The 22,053-nt window shown below is 34.3% G+C and overlaps 1 protein-coding gene across 6 annotated transcripts in view; it reads right to left on the bottom strand.

The window, feature by feature from the left end:
- Positions 1-22,053, bottom strand: part of rgs19 (regulator of G protein signaling 19) — a 71,643-nt gene that overhangs the window by 38,648 nt on the left and 10,942 nt on the right. For 2 of the 6 annotated variants that reach the window (XM_056449664.1, XM_056449666.1), the window contains exon 2: positions 10,370-10,480. The exons of 2 other annotated variants lie outside the window; for them this stretch is intronic. In XM_056449664.1, the coding sequence (XP_056305639.1) occupies positions 10,370-10,451 (82 nt within the window). In that variant the 5' untranslated portion in view covers positions 10,452-10,480. Of the gene's footprint in view, positions 1-10,369; positions 10,481-16,335; positions 16,465-22,053 lie in introns of those variants that run through there. 2 more of the 6 variants (XM_056449665.1, XM_056449669.1) reach the window with 2 other exon arrangements.

Here is a 22,053-nt window from a genome sequence, read left to right as displayed (position 1 = left end):
TCTCATCATACTGAACTACCTGAAGATATGGGTGATTTATAAATGCAGCAAACTGCCTGAAAGCATTAAAAGTGTCCAAGTAGAAGTCCAAAATCTTTACACGCAACGACCCAGAGACTGCATGTCACTGATGAGAAGATGACAGATGTTTACTGTGATGACTGAAATCACCAAATGGTCTTGAACAATCACTAATGCACTACAGAATGTTACGTTTACACACTCACAAGCAGAAATTGCATGTAAACCTATCAGCATTCAAAGCGTAATACTCACTACTAGAGCTGGCCGATAAAATAGGTCTCGATATTTATTGACCGAACACTTTTGTCAATATCAATTAAAAAAATGTTTGACACGATACTGACAAAATATCAATAGTTTTGTTGACTATAAAAACTATTTGCCTTAGTAAATATATTTTTTGTTTCTGACTATAATATTTTAGTTTTTGACTATTAAAACTATTTGCCTTAGTAATGTTGGTAAATTATAATTAAGTGTTTAAATAAAACAAAAATCCTAATATTCCTAAATGGATTATAAAAAAATATTCAATAAATATCGGTATCGAATGATAATGATATAGTGATGATATATAGCCCCGCCCTACTCACTACTATAGAGTACTTTTAAAAAAGCTACTTTTTACTCATGCTTTGAGTAATATTTACAACTGATACTTTCAGTCTACTTGCACTACAGTTTTGGACAAGTAATGGTACTTTTACTTGAGTATGATTTTTCAGTACTCTTTCCACCACTGGTTAAAAGGAGTCTTTCACTTACCAAGGCTGGATTTACTTGAAAATAAAACAAAAATATCATGAATTAATATAAAATACAGTAACTACAATGTAACACAATGTAACTTGATGTACAAATGTATCCCCTGATTTATTTATGTATTTATTTATTTTTATTATTATTAATTTTTATTATATCATTATCATTTGTTGGGGAAGCGGTTGTACTGAAAAATAAATATGAAAAAAATCTTAAATAAAATAATAATAAAAAAAATATGTATATATATATATATATATATATATATATATATATATATATATATATATATATATATATATATATATATATATATATATATATATATATATATATATATATATATATATAGACTGTAGTGTATGAGTGTGTGAATGTGTATGTATATTTCCCAGTGATGTGTTGCAGCTGGAAGGGCATCCACTGGGTAAAACATATGCTGGATAAGTTGGCGGTTCATTTCGCTGTGGCAACCCCAGATTAATAAAGTGAGTAAGCTGAAAAAGAATAAATTATTATAATGTTTTCAAATATTTACATATTTCACTACTATGTATATCATATGTATTATTATTATTATTACTATTATATTATACATTAAATAATTTTATTTTGAAATGTAAATAATTATTTAGCAGTCATTAATTTCTTTAGTATCTTCAGCATCACATGACTCTTCATAAATCATTCAATATGCAAAAATGCAGACATATTTATATTTTTTATGGTAATAGTTGTGTTGATTTATATTTTTGTGAGAATTGTGCTCCATGTTTTCATGATTTCTTTGATAAATATAAAGTTCAAAAGAACAGCCATTATTTGAAACTAATTTTGCCTTTATTTTCACTTTTATCAAATTATTATTTTAATTCTTAATTCTTTAATTTAATTAAAAAATGTATCAAATTTTTAAAAACTCACCTTAGTGTTTTAAACTGATTTTTATATATTTTTCAATAGAAAAACAGATAGAATCATTTTATTTGTTGGTATAAATAAAAAGTTTGAGGAACTTGCCACGGTTTACTCAAGTTGTTACATGACGAGAAGCTGAGGTTTCTGTCGTGCCAGTGTTTGCTAATAACATTGACACATGACACTTGAGTGACTTCTGAGCTAACATGTGGCACCTCAGGAGCTGGCATTAAAAAGCAGAAGCAGTCTGCATCACGTGCCAGCTTCCTCTCTGAGTTAAAACAGACCCTCTCAATGCAGCTTATGGGGATCAGAAGGTCATGACCCAAAGAGACAACAGAGCAGGAGTCAACTGCAACTGTAGTTACAAGTCAGAGCAGGCAACTTATTTTACAAATCGTTTTTTATTAGGTTAGGAAAGGTTCTCTAAAACTAAATAGGCCACATCTACAAATCTTGAACAAGACTGACACTGTTTCAAACTTCCTGCTGGGAAACTCCGATTATAGTTGGGAACTATTTGCTTTTTAGCATATTTCTCCATCTGACGGCTCACATGCCATCCTATGATCATAGTGTGATTTTAACCATCATTAACTGTAGTTTTGATGTCTCACTGAGTTTTCTATTGACAGTTATAAATATTACTGCATAAAAATATTTATGTTTATGTCAACATGCTTTCTTCGAATGCAAAAAATGAAGAAAAAATAAATAAAACAGGATTTTTTTATGAAGACAAAGGTTTCAGAGGGAGTATGGAAATGCATTTTATACAACGTGAGGTCATATTTATTTTCTTATATACATATACATATTTTTTAATGCAAAACTGTCATTTAACTTTAGTCGTATTTTAGTCTTGAGCATGCATTGTAGCTTTTGTCTAGTTTAAAATGTAACCAGTCAAGTAAATCATAATACTTTATATTAATTATGCATATGTATACATTTTCTAAACTGTAACTGTTGTGGTGTAACATTAAGCCAAAATATTAAGCAAAACACTAGGGATGCTCCGATCGATCAGCCAGAGACCGGTAACGGCCTATAATCACATTTCATGACTCGATCGGTACTCGCTAATCTGGTTGATCTCATGAACCAATCACAAACATTTGTTTACAAGTTTACAAGCAGAGGACACATAAGAACTGAAGGTTCTGTGTTTTCAAAAGTATTGCAAGTTCATTAAATCTTGGCTGGAAAATTAGGGAAATAATAAAAAATCTATAATAATTAACTTGAATATTTAATAATATACTTTATTGTAATATACGTATTGTAATAAGTTGTAGTTTATGGACCTATTTCCTTTTTGTAAAGCAGTAATGGATTTATAGGTGTGCATTTTAACTCCTGGTGCATCAAACATGTGGTCCAAACTTCACTGAGACATGTTGAATTCTTCCATGATTTGCAATGTTTCCAAACTGCTTTATTGGTGATTTTTCTTGCCATTTTTTATTCTGTTATCTATTTTGTTTAATAAAAAGCTTCTGACCATGACATGTTCACACAAAATGGTTAAGGTAACACTTCATTTTGATGGTCCATTTGAGTATTAGTAGACTGTCTGCTTAATATCTATTGATACTGCTCCTTCAACAGACATTTAACTGACTATAAGAAACTCAAGATTAAGTCATAGGCTACGATAGGTACATCAGAATGTGTGTGTTTTTGCTGCAAAACAACATAAAAATTCTGCAAATATGATCAAGAAAATGGCCGGTATAAGTTTCTGATGGTATGATAACCTTGGATAAAAAGACCAGTTTCACGGCATCACGGTATTGTGATGACTGCTCTAAAATAATAATAAAGTTATTTTTAAATGTCTGGGTAAAAAAAAATAATAATTTGAAACCTCATTGAACACAATTTATTTTATTTTAAGAAACATGTATACTATTTTATGTATATCAGGCTAAATGGTTAAATTAAATCATTGATTTCTGCTCTCTTTAGTAGTTTTAAAAAGATTTATTTACAACAAATAAAAATACATAAAAAATCCCTTCATATACCTTGGAAACGATATAACAGAACATTTAGCTGTATTAAAACCTTGACTTTTCCAAGCTGCGGTAAACCTTGAAACCAGTTATCATCCCATGCCTACAGCAAACTCATTCATTTTAGGACAACAATCAATATTTACAGTAGGATCAACATGTGACCAGAACTAAAATTAATTTCAACACCAGTAAACCACTTCATGTTTAGCAGGCAAATCAAAGACAGGGATTTAAGATGCCTAAAATACAGCAAAGGAAACAGAAAAAAAGGATTAGTGGTCTACGAAAGTAAGAGTTGAAAATAGAGGGAGCTCAAAGAAACAATGAGAAGAGGAAGTGGTTTTGCTAAAGAGCAACCACAGCAAAGCAGCGGCCCACCAGGAACGGGATACGCTTTGCTCTTAAATCACTGCAAACACACATTAACAGCCCTTTAAAGTAACACAGAGCTGTATTTGTAGCTTCTCTTCCACTCTGTCACATGACTAAAGTATCACATTTGTTTGGATGTTACGACATGTGGCTAAGCAGAAATTCTCACACTGCAAACACACCATACACTCGATTGGGCAAATGCTGTGACATAAGTCCATTCTTCAACTTGATTTAAGATAGGTTTAACTGTATTTTTTAGTGATTAGCTGCTAGTATATACAGATTTTATAATGATTAAATAACACAAGAGCCTAAGATGTCACGTAGTTACCAAAATCACTATCTAGATTAAACTGCAACGTGTCTAGGTTGATGTTCAGATTAGTCTCCTATTAATAAAACATTAACAAGTTAAATAGCAGCTGGAATTATTAAGCAAATATATTATGACTTTACTTAACAACATTTTACTGCTGAATTTGGCATCATGTAGAGTGTTTTCCTACTATGATAATGCCAACATGCTTTGATTTGAACCTTTATTTATTAGCATTTCAATATTTTATACAGTTAAAGTCTTTATGAAAGTCTGTATAAAACCCCCCTGAATTAGCAGCCCCCCTGAATTATTAGCCCCCCTGTTTATTTTTCCCCCAATTTCCCCAGTAACACATTTCTAAACATAATAGTTTTAATAACTTTTTTCTAATAACTGATTTATTTTATCTTTGCCATGATGACAGTAAATAATATTTTTCAAGACACTTTTATACAGCTTAAAGTGACATTTAACGGCTTAACTAGGTTAGGGTAATTAGGCAAGTTATTGTATAACGATGGTTTGTTCTGTCGACTATCAAAAAAAAAAAATATTGCTTAAAGGGGCTAATAATATTGACCTTAAAATGGTTTTTGAAAAATTTAAAACTGCTTTTATTCTAGCCGAAATAAAACAAATTAGAATTTCTCGAGAAGAAAAAATATTATCAGACATACTGTGAAAACATCCTTGCTTTGTTAAACATCATTTGGGAAATATTTAAAAAAAGAAAAAATTCAAAGGTGGGCTAATAATTCTGACTTCAACTGTATAGAACAACATCTTACTACAAAAGTAAAGCATGCACATAATTCACTGTAAAAATGCTGGGTTCCACAATTTCTTCATGTTGTCCCAATACAACTTGACTAAGTTAACCTAATCGTTTTCACAAATAAAAGTGGATCAAGCATAAAATAGTTAAGTTGTCCAAAGGTTTCCAAAAAACTCAAGAATTGTGTTGATTCGGCTCATTTTAAATAAGTAGGCTGAACAAGCAACAAAAATTATTAATTGATTTCAAGGGAACTATAAATAAGTGAGTTTTAACATATTGAGATATGGTCGATCACATTTACCACTGTTTGTAAGTTTCCACAGGCTAAATCCAGTCAGTTTGATTGAAGACTAAGTGATTTGGAATTTTACATAAGGACAAACGATTCATCCTTATATATTTTGCAGTAGAATATCTGTTCATGCAAATTCTGTTCATCGACCAACTGAATGGTTTGGTTTTGGACAGTCTGAACATAAGTGGACGACAATGAGCATAGGTGTAAACAGTCTAAAATGTTTCAAGCTAGTTCACTTTCTACTTATCGAAGAAGTCTAGGTTTGAAACGGTTTGACAGTCTAATAGTTTATTACATTGAAATAAAGGTTAAGCTATATAAAAAAAAATCTAAAATTGTGTTTATTCAGCTCATTTTAAATAAGCAGTTTGAACAAACTGCAAAAATTATTTATTGAGTGTACTTACAATGTGTAATGCAAAAAAGATTTCGTCACTTTATCTCGCAATGCAATGTGCTTGATTTTCCATGTCAAGTGAACAGTAAATAAGTGCTTTTTATCATATTGAGAGCTATGCTGGATCACATTTACCACTGCTTGTAAGTTTCGACGGGCTAAATCCAGTCAGTTCAATTGGAATCCATGTAATTTGGATTTTTATGTAAGAACAACTGATTTATCCTCATACATTTGCCATAGGATATAGATGTTCATGCAAATTCTGTTCATCAACCAACTGAAAGCTGCATGATTTGGTTTTGGACAGTCGGAACATAAGTGGACGACATTTAGCATAGGTGTATAAAATTGAGCTTTGAGTTTGTCCACTTTTCACTACTTATATAAGTATTCTAGGTTTCAAACTGATTGATACTCTGGTCGATGGACTGATAGTTTATCACATGAAAATAAAGGATTTGCTAAATAATTGAAGTTATGCTCTTTCAAATGCTGTTCTTAAATGTGGAGTATGTCACATATTCCTTATTATATAAATAAACTGTTGATTCTTGTAATTTATTCAGGTTATACAGTATTTGCTATGGCATTAATGCCAAATTGTTTCTTTTTAGTATATTGGGGTTGCACATTTGCTTTCAAGAATGAAGAATGTCATATGCAAGTTATAAACAATGCAGATCTCATTTTTGGTCTTCTATGGAAAGGCTACAGGCCACACTTTTTATTTCATTTTAAGTTAGAATATTTTGTATAAATTTATGTATCCAATAGTTTACTTAAGTTAAATCAAATATATTTTAGTCAACTAAATCTAGAATAGGAAATTTAGTTGACTAAAACTAGACTAAAACTAAAATAGAATTTTCGAAGACTAAGTAACTAAGTAAAAAAAAATGTCAAAAATAACACTGGTCTAAAAATGGATTGTTTTCAAAACATTTTGTAAACAAAAAACCTTTTTTGTTTTTGGCTACATCGTTGTCATGCAAACATAGCTTAAGCCTTGACCTCTTGAAACTACAAAAAAAAAAAAAATTCACTAAACAATGCATATATCACAATACACTAGCATTCTGGTCCAAACATAGCCCATCACTACAACACACTACAGCCGTGGTGACCATGAATCAACCCTTGTAAGACTGGAACCTGCAGCTTTCTGGAAAGCAGCCCAGATCCGCTAGGCTATGCCACCTCCATCCCTTTTCAAAAGTCATAGCCACTTCTAAAATGAGTAACAAAACCAACAGGCTTGAGAGCACTAGCACAGAGCTCCCCCAACCTGGCATCAAGCGTGAGAAACTCAGGGATCTCCCGAGGGCAAGAAACTTAACCCAGCAGAGGGGGAGGGAGAGAGAGAGAGAATGTGCACCAATGTTCGGCTTCATATATAAATATATGAGTCAAACTTTAGGCTATAGCAATGGGAGGAGCTTTGCAGAAAGACATGCACCTAAATCAACCGCTGGAGATATGAGTAAGCTGCTCTGTGCTATTAAAGATGAGAGGAAAACTCTCATACACACATACAGAATGGATGTCTGTCTGCTTGTCTGTTTTTAGATCTAAATCTAGCTTTCCGCTAACTTTATCCAGATGCCATAGTGAACAGGCCATGAATCATGTGACTTATCACTCCCTCCTTCTGCTGACTTCTTCTTTCTGTCTCTGGGCTCTCTTTATTCCTAGCTTTCCAGCAGTCGATGCATCTTGATGAACATCTCATGTTCTTCGTCCATGTGTGCTCTTCTGTGAGCTTTGGTGAAACTTGTGTGTGTGAAAATGTCAGAAGTGTAGTAAGCGTCTTGACAACACAACGAAGACAGATGCTGTCTACAGAGCATAAATCAAAATGTCAAAAGATGTCTTTAGGATAGTAGTTATAATTAGCTTAGTTTGGGCTAATTTAAAATTGCTGACTGTCATGGATTAGTGTGTGTTTGTATGTGAGGAATAGGGAGAGTCGAGAGAACAAGGCTGAGGAAAAAACAAAAGAAGATATTTGAAGACAGTAGACAGTTCACAAGCTGTAACCAGCTCCAGGAAAGACCAGTATACATCATTTCTCAAGTATCAAACATAACAAACACTGTTACAGAAAAAAAAAAAATACAACACACAAATAACGCTAAACATCAGGAGAACTGCTGATATACGGGTATAATCAACACCAGACAGAATCTGCAGATGCTACACATTCTCTAATCTGATCTTTGAGGTAAAATCTCTTGAATGTTGTTAAAGTAGGCCTATTCTGTATCTAAATCCTACATAAATAATCTTTTAGAACTCTTTGAAACTGCCCCTTTAAGGCTTTGATCTAAACTGTGCCATTTTGGTGACTGTCGCTTTAAATTAAATTAAGACTGTGCTATTTTCAAAAGAGGTGTGGACATTTATAATGCCTCTTAGTCACTGACATTACCTTCTGCTTCTCACTCAGGGCTGTCTATGCTACTGAGGGAGAGATCGTCACTAATAGAGGCTTTCCATGCTTTTCATGACATGTACAAAAGAGGGAGAATGTCAATCAAAGTGTTTCTGCACACTTTTTTATCAAGTATGATTATAAAAAATAGAATTAATTAATTTTAATTATATTTTTACACACTGTCGCCAGACAAAATCTGCAGATACCCCACATTCTCTGATCTGATCTTTGAGGTAAAATCTCTTGAATGTGTTCAACGGGGACCTATTATGCCCTTTCTTTAATGTCCATAGAGTGTGTTTGTCAAGTTTCAGCTCAAAATACCCCACAAATAGTTTTTTTAGAACTCTTTCAATCTGCTACTTTAAGGGTTTGATCTAAATTGTGCCGTTTTGGTGACAGTCGCTTTAAATTCGAATGAGATTCTGCTATTTTCAAAAGAGGCCAGAGCTACAATGCCTATGTGTCAGCATACTGTAGCAGCAGATTCAGAACAGGACTAATGTTATCTCTGTGAATAACTGAAAAATGTCAAAGGCAGTATATGGAGACTACAGTTCTTTTGTCAGTTACACATACTACGCTGTTCATTTGTGCATCCTTAAACTACACATTTATAATGCCTCTTAGTCTCTGACATTATCTTTTGCTTCTCACTCAGGACTGTCTATGCTAATGAGGGGGAGATCATCACTAATAGACGCTTTCCATGCTTTCCATGACATCTACAAAGGGAGAATGTCAATCAAAGTGATTCTGCGCACTTTTTTTTAATCAAGTGTCATTATAAAAAAATCGAACTATTTTTATTATATATTTACACACTGTTGCCACACATCTGAGTTTAAACCCCTTGGTTAATTGATTTTTGCATACAGGTCCCCTTTAAAAAAAAAAAAAAAAAAAAAAAAAATATATATATATATATATATATATATATATATATATATATATATATATATATATATATATATATATATATATATATATTATATATATATATATATAATAGGTGGGCAAAGATTTTTAATCTAGATTAATTTCGGAATTAATCTAGATTAAAATGCTCATTTGAATTCTGCCAAAGGCATTCAGAATATTTATGCTACCCAAATATTTAGTCTTTGAGAATGGGTTTCTCAAGCCAGGTCGCGCATTAGACCAGGGGCTCATCTCCTGTTTCCAAAATGCATCACAAACTGCTTACTGTTCTACCATGATAATTGGTGATAAAAATAAATTGTGTTCAATAAGATGTACTTGTGTTTACTAACTGTTGATGCAAAAACCTCTGAATGCCATTTTAACTTTTCTTCTAAAATGAGCATTTTTCTCAGGCTCTTGTGGTTAGGTTCAGTAATTTCCCTTTTATGTCAATGAATAGGGTATTTTCATCGTTTGTATAGTGAAATCATTTAACATAAACATAGGAGGTTGAGGAAAATGCTTGTTTTTAAAGGACATTTCAAATGCCATTTAGAGGTTTTTGCATCTAAACTCTTCATATATATATATATATATATATATATATATATATACATACAGATGAAGTGAGAATTATTAGCCCCCCTTTAAATTTCTTTTTCTTTTTTAAATATTTCCCAGTACAATTAATTTTGTCCATGGCATTTACATAGAATTGCTCCTATGCCTATCATAGTGAAGTACTTCCAACTTGCCTTTATTTATAATAATTTACTACAAACTTTTTGTAGTAACAACATGAGAGTGAGTAAATTGTGAAAGAATTTTAATTTTGGGATTTTTATTTTTCCCAGAGAAACTAAGCTCTGTTAAGAACTGAAGATCACTTAAAGCCTTTCGATTGCGTCAATGAAAAAGAAACTCTTTTGGAACCTTTATTTTTAAGTTATTCCATCTGGTCCAGGATTCTCCAAACAGTACTTAGCAGTATCTCTCAGGACATCACTTTAAGAATCCAAATCGCATCATAAGACTCTTGAATCCACTGACACAAATATAAACCATCATAAAGACACCCCAAACACAAACAGCAATGAGGAAAAAAGGGCCAGTTACCAGAATGTCCATCATGGCTTGGCGGAGGGCAGCCTACTAGTCTTAAAATCCTCAATGATGTTAATTGCCTGGACACATGCATGTCATCCCCCCGCAGGCCGCGGACCTCTCCTTCACACACAAACACATATAGCACAGGCCAGAAAGCACAAAAAACACACAAACAAGGCAACAAACATGGACATACAAATAAGGAGAGGGAACGGTGAGGGAGAAAAAGAGAGAAAGACTATATTAGTCACATCAAGCAAATGCTCACAATTAAATCTATGACTTTGGCTAATTTAGTCAAGCATGTTAAGTTTAATCATCTACTTAAATGAGCAGAATAGGGAGTAATAAGTTGTTTTTAATACTGTTAAGTTAGAGAGATTAAATAAAAACATCAGCAAATAAGATTATCATTATACAAATGATTTTACATGGTCATCCATCCTTTTTTAAAAGTGAAAATGCTAAAAACTCCATGAACTGATCGCCAGTCCATCACCGACTGTTATATGTAAGTGTCCAAAGCATGGAATAAATGTTAACAGTCATGCTAACTAAAATGATGTTCGTTTGTCCTACGTAAATGTATCCATTGTGCCATTACAGAAATGTTTCTCTTAAATCCCAGCGCTAACTGTTCTTGTTAATAAAATGACGTATAAATTCAAATCTTACCATTTTTGAGCTCACATTACACAATCCGATTCACAAGCTATAACCGGAGTCACTCACACTATGTAAACATGTAAAAATAACACTAAAATTAGAACTGTGTAGCTATAAAAGTAGAAACAGCTTCGAAGAAGTGAGCTGCCTTGTTCAGATGTGCAGTTAATTTTGATGAAAGGTCCGAATATACTGTATAATAATGATAGACATGCAGGTTTTTGGATCATCATACAACAAGAAATAGGCAACTGTTTTCTAACTTGGAACTTTAGAACTAACTTTAGAACTTTAGATCTTCTTCTTGTCATTCATTTTCTTGCTGCATTACAGAAACATTAAAATTAAAATTGTTATGGTTGAGTTTCTGGTTTTACACTGTCACAAGCACAATAAAAAAAAATAAGGTAATGTTTTATTTTGATGGTCCATTTGAGTATTAGTAAACTGTCTGCTTAATGTCTGTTGATACTGCTCCTTCAACAGACATTTAACTGACTATAAGAAACTTTACAAGTACATGTCAACTTGCACTAACCCCAACCCTAACCCCAACCTAACAGTCTACTTATAATCTAATGAGAATTAGTTGGCATGTAGATGCAATGTAACTTTTATTCAACAAACAGACCATCATAATAAAGTGTGCCCAAAAATAAATGAATAAATAAATAAATAAAAAATAAAATCTGGCAAAAAAATGTCTGTATATGTATGCCAGCCCTAAATATGATATACACTACCAGTCAAATGTTTGTGATCAGTTTTCTTTTTATGTTTTGGTTTTTATTTATTATTATTCTGTTCTCCAAGGCAGCATTTATTAAATGTTAAAAAAATTGTTAAATATATTTGTTAAAATTTTAAATAACTGCTTTCTTATTGCATGCAGTTTCAAATTAAATTATTACACCAATCATTATTGCTTTTGTTACTATTACATTAATAATAATAATAATAATAATAATAATAATAATAATAATAATAATAATAATAATAATTATTATTATTATTATTATTATTATTATTATTATTATTATTAGAGTGATTTCTGAAGGATCATGTGATTCTGAAGACTGGAGTAATGAAGCTGAAAAATCATCTTTAAAATCACTATAAGAAATTATTAAATTAAATGATAAATTACTTTTAAACAGTTATTTTATAGTGCAATAACATATCACAATTTTACAATTTGTACTGTATTTTTGATGAAATAAATACAGCCTTGGTGAGCAGGTGAAGCTTATTTTAAAGCATTTAAAAATCCTACTGATCCCGAACATTTACCGGTAGTGTATATGATATATACAATAATGCAACAGGTTTAGATTCCCCTGGTATTATATATCATCTGTCTGAACTCCACATTTGCACAACTCTACAAAAGTTTGAAATGTTTGGGGTTGAAAATATTAGAAACAACTCACTTTTGCTAAGCAAGGATGTATGTATTTGGGCTAAAGGGCTGCTGCTGTATAGTTTTATGGAAGTTGTGACCATTTTTTACCAATTTTGTGTGGTGTTAAAAAAGCAACTTTTCTTATAAAGCACATTTTCATATATGATGAAAAATTAAGATGTCTACATTAGTTCAGGGCAGATCTAATATGTTTGGTTACGTTAGCCATGCAACCATACATATTGATTTTTTGGTACTGCCATCGTAATGGATGGTGTCATCATCAAAGTGTTATCTGTTTAGATATATCTAGACAGATAACAGTCACATATTGAAATTTTATTAGTAAAATATAAAGTTCAAAATAACAAAATACAGTGCTCAGCATACATAAACACACCCCTCACAAATCTATCTTTTGAATTCATGCTTAATAGGAAGCGTAAATATTATATTTGTGCATATACATTAGATTAGTCAGTACTGAAACCAAATCTGGAGCTTATCTAACAAAATAACTTATGATCCTGTGCAAAATTACTACACCCAAATTGATATGTTATAGAAAAATATTAAATGCAAATTTAAAAAAGAGTAAAAATAAGAGAAGCAAAAGAATTGAAAAAATATAGTTGAAATTTTGTAGGTTATAATTTATTCATTCATTTTCTTTTCGGCTTAGTTCCTTTATTAATCTGGGGTCGCCACAGCAGAATGAACCGCCAACTTATCCAGCATTTGTTTTACATAGCGGATGCCCTTCCAGCTGCAACCCACCACTTGGAAACATCCATAAACACTCATACACTATAGACAATTTAGTTTACCCAATTAACCTATACCACATGACTTTGGTATGTGGGGGAAAGGTTATCATTTAATTTTGCAATATTTTGCTTGAATTTAATTGTATTATCTTTCAATTTCTACATATGTTTGGTGGCTAAAATATTACTTTAATAAATATATATATATATATATATTTAATAAATCTGTTTTGCTCAAATGCGCCAAAATACATTTCCTATAGTCACTGAGAAATGGAGAAAATTTTTCATTTTCAAAATGGGCTGTACTCAATTATGCTGGGCACTGTATATTTGAAAAATAAATATTGTGTAATAACATCATAATTTATCAATTAATGCACACTTGCTCAATACATTTATTCAATTATCCCCCAAAAAATCTGCAATTCAAAAAAATTGCTGTCTGCAAAACTTTCAACTGTAGTGTATAATAACTGCATAGTAAGCATCAAAAATGTTCTCACTTGTTGTGATCGTCACGTCATCCAGCTTCCTCATATTCATTGTGAAATAAGTACTTAGCTTACAATAGCATTTAGCTTACCATACTTAGCTTAATACAACTTGTCTGATCAATGAATCTGTCCATTTCTTTAAGGGAATGGCAACTAGATGAGGATCTTAAAAGACACTGAAATAGATACATTCCTCAAAACCGAACCCAATCCTACTAACGTAAGTTAACATTTCAAGACGTGAAAATGACATGTTTGAAATTCCCTGGCATTTCCAGGTTTTCCCATGTCCGTGGGAACCCAAGGAGTGTAGTACATTCTGTTCAGAAGGTTATATCTTAATGTCAAAGGTCGGGTCTGTTTTCACAACCAATGTTTTCTAGAGTTTCCCATCCACTGGAACTTCTGGAAAGCACTGGTAAAGCATATTTCAATCTCCGTTCACATCAAATCCAACACGGTGCCCGCTTTGACCCACAATAAACCCAAAATATCAAACAAGTGTCATTAAATAAAATCTGCTAAACCTCAAAGTCATACACTAAAAAATTCCTTCATGCTGTCACAACACAAATCAACTAAGCTCACTTAAGCCCCGGACAGATCACACGATTTTTATTGTCGGTTACGAAAGTTACGATGTAAGGTTATGCAAATTTTTTTTTCTTGATAAAATCTTGACTTGTCGTGGGTACCAAATGTGCAAGACTACACGTTCCTTTACGAGCAGTCATTCCGTGATGTCTATGACAAACGTTATTTCCCAAAGCAGTCACAAATGTTGCTATAACCATATTTCTTGTCTCAATTTGATTTTTTTTTAATCTTATTTTAATCTCAATAAACACTGATGCTTGCAGACAACATATAACTACATTATTTAAGGGCCTCTCTTACAACATGGATAGGATCAAACTTATGATTCCTTTTTAATATTGAAATATTTTCTTTAAAATCTAAATGTATATTTTCCTGCCATGGGTTTCTCATTAAACACTCCCTCGCTTCAACTTGCTGCAAGTGTGATGGAGAAAATGAAATTAAAGAAAAATCAGATGCTCAAGACATAATCTTTAAAATAATGACAAAAAATTTGCAAATATATAACTGAGATTTGTCATACAATCACAGTGAAGCATTCATTAAATCCTTATTTTCCTCAGAGCTTAACAAATCATCCAGCCATATACACAAACGAAAATATAATTCGTTTAAAAACTTTTTTTTGAAACTAATTTCGTTTGGTATCATTTTTATCCTAATTTTAATGTATCTTTGTTGGTCAGTTTTCTATAAGCAAGAATAACGAATAACATTTGAGGTGATGGGCTTCAAAACGAGTCCGCTATATGCGCCAAAACACAAATTGCCGTGAGATTGTATTGGTTTTAGGCAGGACTTAATCCAGATTCGGCACCTCTGAAATCTGATCCGGCATCTCATTTTACCAATCCCCCTCCTTAACCGCCCTCCTTCCCCGTCTGCTGTTCACTTTCACTTTCTTCCGCAACTCCTCAACCCTCCGCCATTCAATGGCTTTAGGGATGCACCAATACCATTTTTTTGGAACCGATTCGATCTTGATACCAAAATTCTGAGTATCGACCGATACAGATCCGATCCCGATACTGTGCCGTTTTTTTATTATTTTTTTTTTTTTATTAACATAATGCAGTTTCTATAGTTCTGGTGATAAACACAAATAAATCTTCTGTAGTAAAAATAAGACATCTATACTGTATACTGTATATGACAGATGGCACAATCTAAACATGATGCTTGCTATAAATGGGCTGCATTATTTGAGCATTCGTTATGACATTGATATGATCTGTTGTGGTCCAGCTTATGTTTCCTTTTTAATATTACGATTTTTCTTTGAAATCTGTAATAGGCTACCCTAATCGATGATAAAATAACAAGCCTTTTAGCAAAGCCTGATATTTTCCTGCAGGATTTGTAAAATGAGGTGCCGGATCAGATTTCAGAGTTGCCGAATCTGGATTAAGCCCTGCCTAAAACTATGCCACATTACACAAGAAGAAATGATTGAATCCTGTGTCACGACGTCTATTTCTCGTTTACAAATCTCTATGATGCCCTACGTCAAGGAAATCGTGCCGAAATCATGACAAATTCATGTGATCTGACTGGGGCTTTAATAGTTTTTACAAATTTAGGTGGACTGAACATAAAACAATTAAGTTGTCCCCCAAAAAACTTAAGATCTGTGTTGGTTCAGCTCATATTAAATAAGTACTTTGAACAAGCTGCAAATGTCATTTTTTGAGAAATATAATACGTTTAAAAACTCTACATCAAGCTCTACTACATCACATGCACCACTTCTCTAAACTTGCATCCTGTCCTCTCACATTAAATAAAGATCCATTAAGAAACAACAACATATTAAGATAAAAATCAGCACCAGATGTTCCGCCAGCTGCCACGATCCGGTGCCACCCCTCAGATACACACAGATGGGAGCTAAAAGGTCAATCGGTCCATGACCCAATGAACAACTGGCACATGATCAAGCTTGAAAACGCTCTGCTTATAACAGCGCTTGAAACACTTCTGTTAATAAGGAGCACGAATATAATGGTATTTCCCTTTTAATATCGCTGTAGATTGAATACTTACATGGCTGCAGGTTTTGTGGGGTAGATAAATATCTCTGGAACCGTCAGCTAACCTCTACTAGATCTCCCGAAGACAGTTTGTAACAACGTAGGGAACTAAAGGCACTGCTGAGTCCGCTACGGCCAAAATCTCCTACTTCCCTTTTAACTCTGTGAAGAAGAGAGGAGGAAGGGGAGCTGTGCGAAAAGAGGAAACGGTCAACAGAAGACTGGGGAAGAAAAGAGGACACTGGCGAGGACGACACGCGCAAGAAAAAGACAAAAACACGAACGCTCTAAATTGGAAGAGGTCTCTCTTTGATTACAATATATTACGTAATTGCTTTTGAAAAATAAAAAATGCACTGACCAAATTGCTATACAGTAGATAAGGTTTTAACTGTTTGGCCTAGAATTCATTTCTCACTTTACCCTCATGAACTTCTTTCCACTGTCAGTGTGCACTGTAATCCCTAATAAGTCGAGACTACTCAAATGATTTGAGGAAAGTGATTCCCACAGTTTGTTTGAGTAATGAGAAATCAACAACTCAATGTTTAAGTATAGATAACTTAAAATGACTATATATGTATCTATTCTAACATTAGAATAGCGTGTATATAAATTAAGAAAAATTTATATGAGTTTAAATTTTTACTTACTAATTTAACTCTTCTCTTTGTTTTGTCAGATAGGTTCAGGTAGTGCCTCTGTCCTGCCGGTGCTTCAGCAAAATTCAGCATCACAAACAATGACCGCCTTGTGTCATGTAATATATAGCAACCAATCTGGGGTGTGTTTCCCAAACAACGACATAACTCGCGGCCGAACTATCTTAGTACATCGTTTGGAAAAAGAATGATATAGAGATGAGTGTTTCCCAAAACCGTAGTTTTTCTGTTGCAGTAGAGAAACTATAGATACATTTAATAAATAACCTACTATAAATTAAAAAAAATGAATGTATGCTATAGGCCACGCTGTGACGCAGTGGGTAGTGCTGTTGCCTCACAGCAAGAAGGTCGCTGGTTCGAGCCTCAGCTGGGTCAGTTGGCATTTCTGTGTGGAGTTTGCATGTCCTCCCCGCGTTCGCGTGGGTTTCCTGCAAGTGCTCTGGTCTCCCCCACAAGTCCCAAGACATGCGCTATAGGTGAATTGGGTAGGCTAAATTGTCATAGTGTGTATGGATGTTTCCAAGGGATGGGAATCCACATATGCTGGATGAGTTGGCGGTTCGTTTCGCTGTGGCGACCCCAGATTAATAAAATGGTCAAGCCGAAAGAAAAATGAATGTATGCTATATATATATTTGTTTTCAAAAGTTTTGGAGACGTAACATAGCCTAAATTCTGCTTTTAAATAATAGGTCACCTATAGCTTTCTTCATGAGTCATGAGCCAGGCTGTGTTCAAAATGGCATAATTGTTTTCAAATTGCACTATGAAGGGAGAAATTGACAATAAGAAGAATGAATTGACAATAAGAAGATCGCTAAAATTAACTTTAAAGATCCTTTGAAAGCAAATTACATCTAAGAGAGATGACTTTAATGTTTTTTTTTTTCTAAAACATTCCTAGATTAAATGTTATAATGTTCTAAATGAATAGGGAATGGGGGGGGCTAACGGGGAATACAACCAGGAACTATGCTTCTAACTACAGCTCTAGAGGTGTAGTTGTAAGCGTACAAGTTTGTGATGCAGTTTGTGAATGTTCGTTGGAACGACGGATTTGGGAAACGCCAAATCAACAAACTCTGTTTGTTCAGCAGAACTTGCGACCTTAGCTAACGATGGTTTTCAGAAATGCACTGAATAGCACTGTCGCCTCACAGCAAGAAGGCCACTGGTTCGAGTCCCAGCTGAGTTCTCTGTGGGGAGTTTGCATGTTCTCCCCGTGTTGGTGTGGTTGAATTGACTAAAATAAAGTGTCCGTAGTGTATGAGAGTGTGTGTGAATAAGTGTGTATGGGTGTTTCCCAGTACTGGGTTAAGGCTGGAACAGCATCCGCTGCGTAAAACATATGCTGAAATAGTTAGTGGTTCATTCGGCTGTGGCGACCTCTAAATAGACACCAAGCTGAAGGAAAATGAACGAATGAATGAATTAAAAAAAAATGTGAATGTTCCTCTAGAGCAGAGATGCCCAAATTAGGGCCTGATGGCCAAAGTTGGCCCATTGTAACCTTTGATTTGGCCCACCATCCCATCTGAGAGGAGAAATAAGTATGATGGAGAGGGTTGGGACAAACGCCTTTAACATAGAGATCATCATTTCTAATTTGACCCAACCTTTTTTGTTTGTTTTATCGCTGAGAAATTGTTTCAATTAAATGTCGCAAATGAATCAGATTTTTTTTTATTTAAATAATGTCGATGGATAGAGGACTATGCAGAAGACACTGCCAAACAAATCAAGGCAAAAAATAGTATTTTCTGTTATAAATGAGATCGTTTCATTTTTATTGTAATAGGTTTATTATTAAAGATACAAAAAAAACATGTATTAATTAATATTAAAGAGCCCATATTATGGGTTTTTGAAAATGCCCTTCCATGTAGTGTGTAACACAGCTCTAAGTGAAGTGAAATATCCAGCTAAGGCTTAAATCTGTAAGTGTACAGTGTTTAAAATTATTGATTCATCTATAAAAGAGTCGTCTTGATAACGAGTCATTAGGTGTTTCGCGATGACGCAGCTATGAAACACAAGCCTCGCCAGTAGTTACGCGCGCAATCCCGGGAGATTTGAAACCTGCGGCCCCGCCCACTAACACAGAAAAAACACTAGACACACACACACAGACGCAGCCGGTCGAATGAAGTCACGCTGTGCTCATATGGATAACATTGACAGTCTCTACCCAAAGATGAAACTGTGAAGAGACAGTGGTTGCGGTTTATTCACTAGTGTAAGTAAGTGCGATTAAAATTGTTGCCTCGTTTACTCTAGCTTGCAAATTATGTATTTAATTGTGTTTTGTTTCTTGTTAACCTGGTACAGTACACGCGGTTACTCTTTATATTCTCTTATCACATGTAAGCCACGTTGAAAACGCGACACGTGCCGCTTTGTTTACGGATTTAACGTTAAATGCTTTTCTGAGCTCGCGTTCCACTGCCGTTTGTCGTTGCTATGGCCATCGTAAGCTAGGAGACGGGAGACTCGTGTCGATCTCCCTAGTTACTGAGGAGGAGCGTGATGTGTGTGTGTGTGAGAAAAAGAGCAGGTCGAGTGTGTGACGGCTAGGAGACAGGAGACTCGCGTCACTCTCCCTAGTTCTTCTGAAGAGCGTTGTGTGTGTGTGAGAGAGAAAGAGAAAAAGAGCAGGTAGAGTGTGTCACGGCTAGGAGACTCGCATCGATCTCCCCAGTTCTTCTGAGGAGGGTTTTGTGTGTGTGTGTGTGTGTGTGTGTGAAAAAAGCCTTACACTATGAAGCGTGTATGCACTGTGACTACTTTTATATTGTTGATTAGCAGCTGGGCATTTCACTCTGTCTCGCGCTGAAGCCTGTCACTGTCGACCAATCGCAGCAGGCTGTCATTGGTCCAATCAGCGCAGATTAGCTTCGCGCTGAGGAGGGGTTTGGGTACAAATGAATCGCTGAACGATTTATATGGGAGTCGCTGGGATAATTAGGTAAAAATAAATGCAGATTATAAGACCATGACAGTGTTTTTTGACCTTGCATGCATATTAGACTGTTGTTGGAGACCCTTACAACCTAAATCTGACCCTATTTCATGTATAATATGGGCTCTTTAAGCAATGTTTTATAGTAATTTCTAAACATTATTAAATAAGCTAGGAAATTACCCAACTATATTTACCTTCAGCCCACTAGCCTCATTCAAGTTTGGTTTTTGGCCCTTCATAAGAAATAGTTTGGCCACCCCTACTCTAGAGCAGGGGTGGGCAAACTCGGTCCTGGAGGGCCGGTGTCCTGCACAGTTTAGCTCCAACACTAATCAAACACACCTGAACAAGCTAATCAGTATCTGCAAGATCACTAGAAATCTATTAGCAGGTGTGTTTGATTAGAGTTGGAGCTAAACTGTGCAGGACACCGGCCCTCCAGGATCGATTTTGCCCACCCCTGCTCTAGAGGGAACTAAATCTGTAAACTGCAACTAAATCTGTGAGCTGCACATTCGCTCTAATTCATAAAGGAATCATTACATTTTTGCAAACAAAATTAAATAGTGTTGTGAAATCTGATGCTTTTTTATAACAAACTTATTTTTGACTGTTTCTTACAGGGAAACCATAACTTCAGAAAGCTTGAAAGATTACACAAGACTTGTATGCACCACTTTATTGTACTGTTATGAAGTCATTTATTTTTCAGAAGGCGTGAAAAATAGTGACCAATCAAAAATAGTGAGGCGAATTGTAATGGTGAATCAGAAAGCAAATTTGTATCCATGTGACTTAGCATAAAGTGAGTGAGAAATAGAAGAGGTAGAAAAACTGACAGACAGAGAGGACCAAAAGGCATGAGGATTGTGAAAGAGTGAGAAGACAAGACGAGGAAAAATGAGAAAAGAAAAGAGCAAAGGAGCAAAATGGCTCCAGAATGACACGAGTGACTCACGCTTCCTCTTTAAAATGCATTTTTTCTTACAGCGACACCAGGCTAATCTGTTAGGCACTTGCGCTCCAGCCTCTTCCATCGAACCAAAACATAAAATCCCACAAAACAACAATGGCGCAATGAACTTTTTCTCAAACAAGTTGTTTACACTTACTTGAATTCTTCTGTTCTCAACACGTTGGGTCATGACCCCAAAAATAACATCTGGTCTAAACCGCTTACAAACAGCAAGGACATAAACACGGCGAATGTGAATAGTGAAACATGATTATGCATTACAGTAGTTAAACAAAAAAATGATATGCTTTGTGACGCCATTTGTTATTTGCTTTTATAAAAGCTGATGAAAATATAGACATTTTAGGACAGTTATGTTAACAGTGTCTATAAAATGAAAGCAGCAAAGAATTATTTCTTCCAAAATTTGATATGAGTACATGCATACATAAATAAATACACTACCTGACAAAAGTCTTGTCGTCGATCACAGTTTTAAGAGCATCAAATAATAACTTCTTTTAGTTGATCATTTAGTAAAGTGGCAGAAGGTAAATTTTTCAGATGAATCCCATCCCAATTATCACAAATACTGCAGAAGACCTCTTGGAACCCACATGGACCCAAGATTCTCACAGCCATCAGTCAAGTTTGGTGAAGAAAAAAATGGTTTGGGGTTACATTCAGCATGGGATGTGCGAGAGATCTGTAGAGTGGATGGCAACATCGACAGCCTGCGGTATCAAGACATTTGTGCTGCCCATTAAATTACAAACCACAGGAGAGGGCAAATTCTGCAGGATAGCGCTCCTTCTCATACTTCAGCCTGTACATCAGGGGTAGGGAACCTATGGCTCGAGAGCCACATGTGGTTCTTTCACCAAAAATATCTGGCTCTCCAGCTGTCTCTCTTCAATAATATTTTAAAGTTAAAAAAATCATAATTGTGACTAGAAATCAGTTTCCTATTGAAAATACAATTGCAATTTCCTTTATATCACATTTTTACAGCAAAATAAATAAACTCAGTTTACAATAAATGGACATTTCAACTAATGCTCGTGTATGACCCTGTGGTTTAACTTGAATTGTGACACCAATTCATTTATGAGTGGCGAGGGCAAAAAGAAAATAAAAAATTCTATACAA

This window comes from Danio aesculapii, chromosome 23, assembly GCF_903798145.1.
Source record: "Danio aesculapii chromosome 23, fDanAes4.1, whole genome shotgun sequence".
Classification (NCBI taxonomy): Eukaryota; Metazoa; Chordata; class Actinopteri; order Cypriniformes; family Danionidae; genus Danio; species Danio aesculapii.
This window is presented reverse-complemented; position numbering and strand designations above follow the sequence as displayed.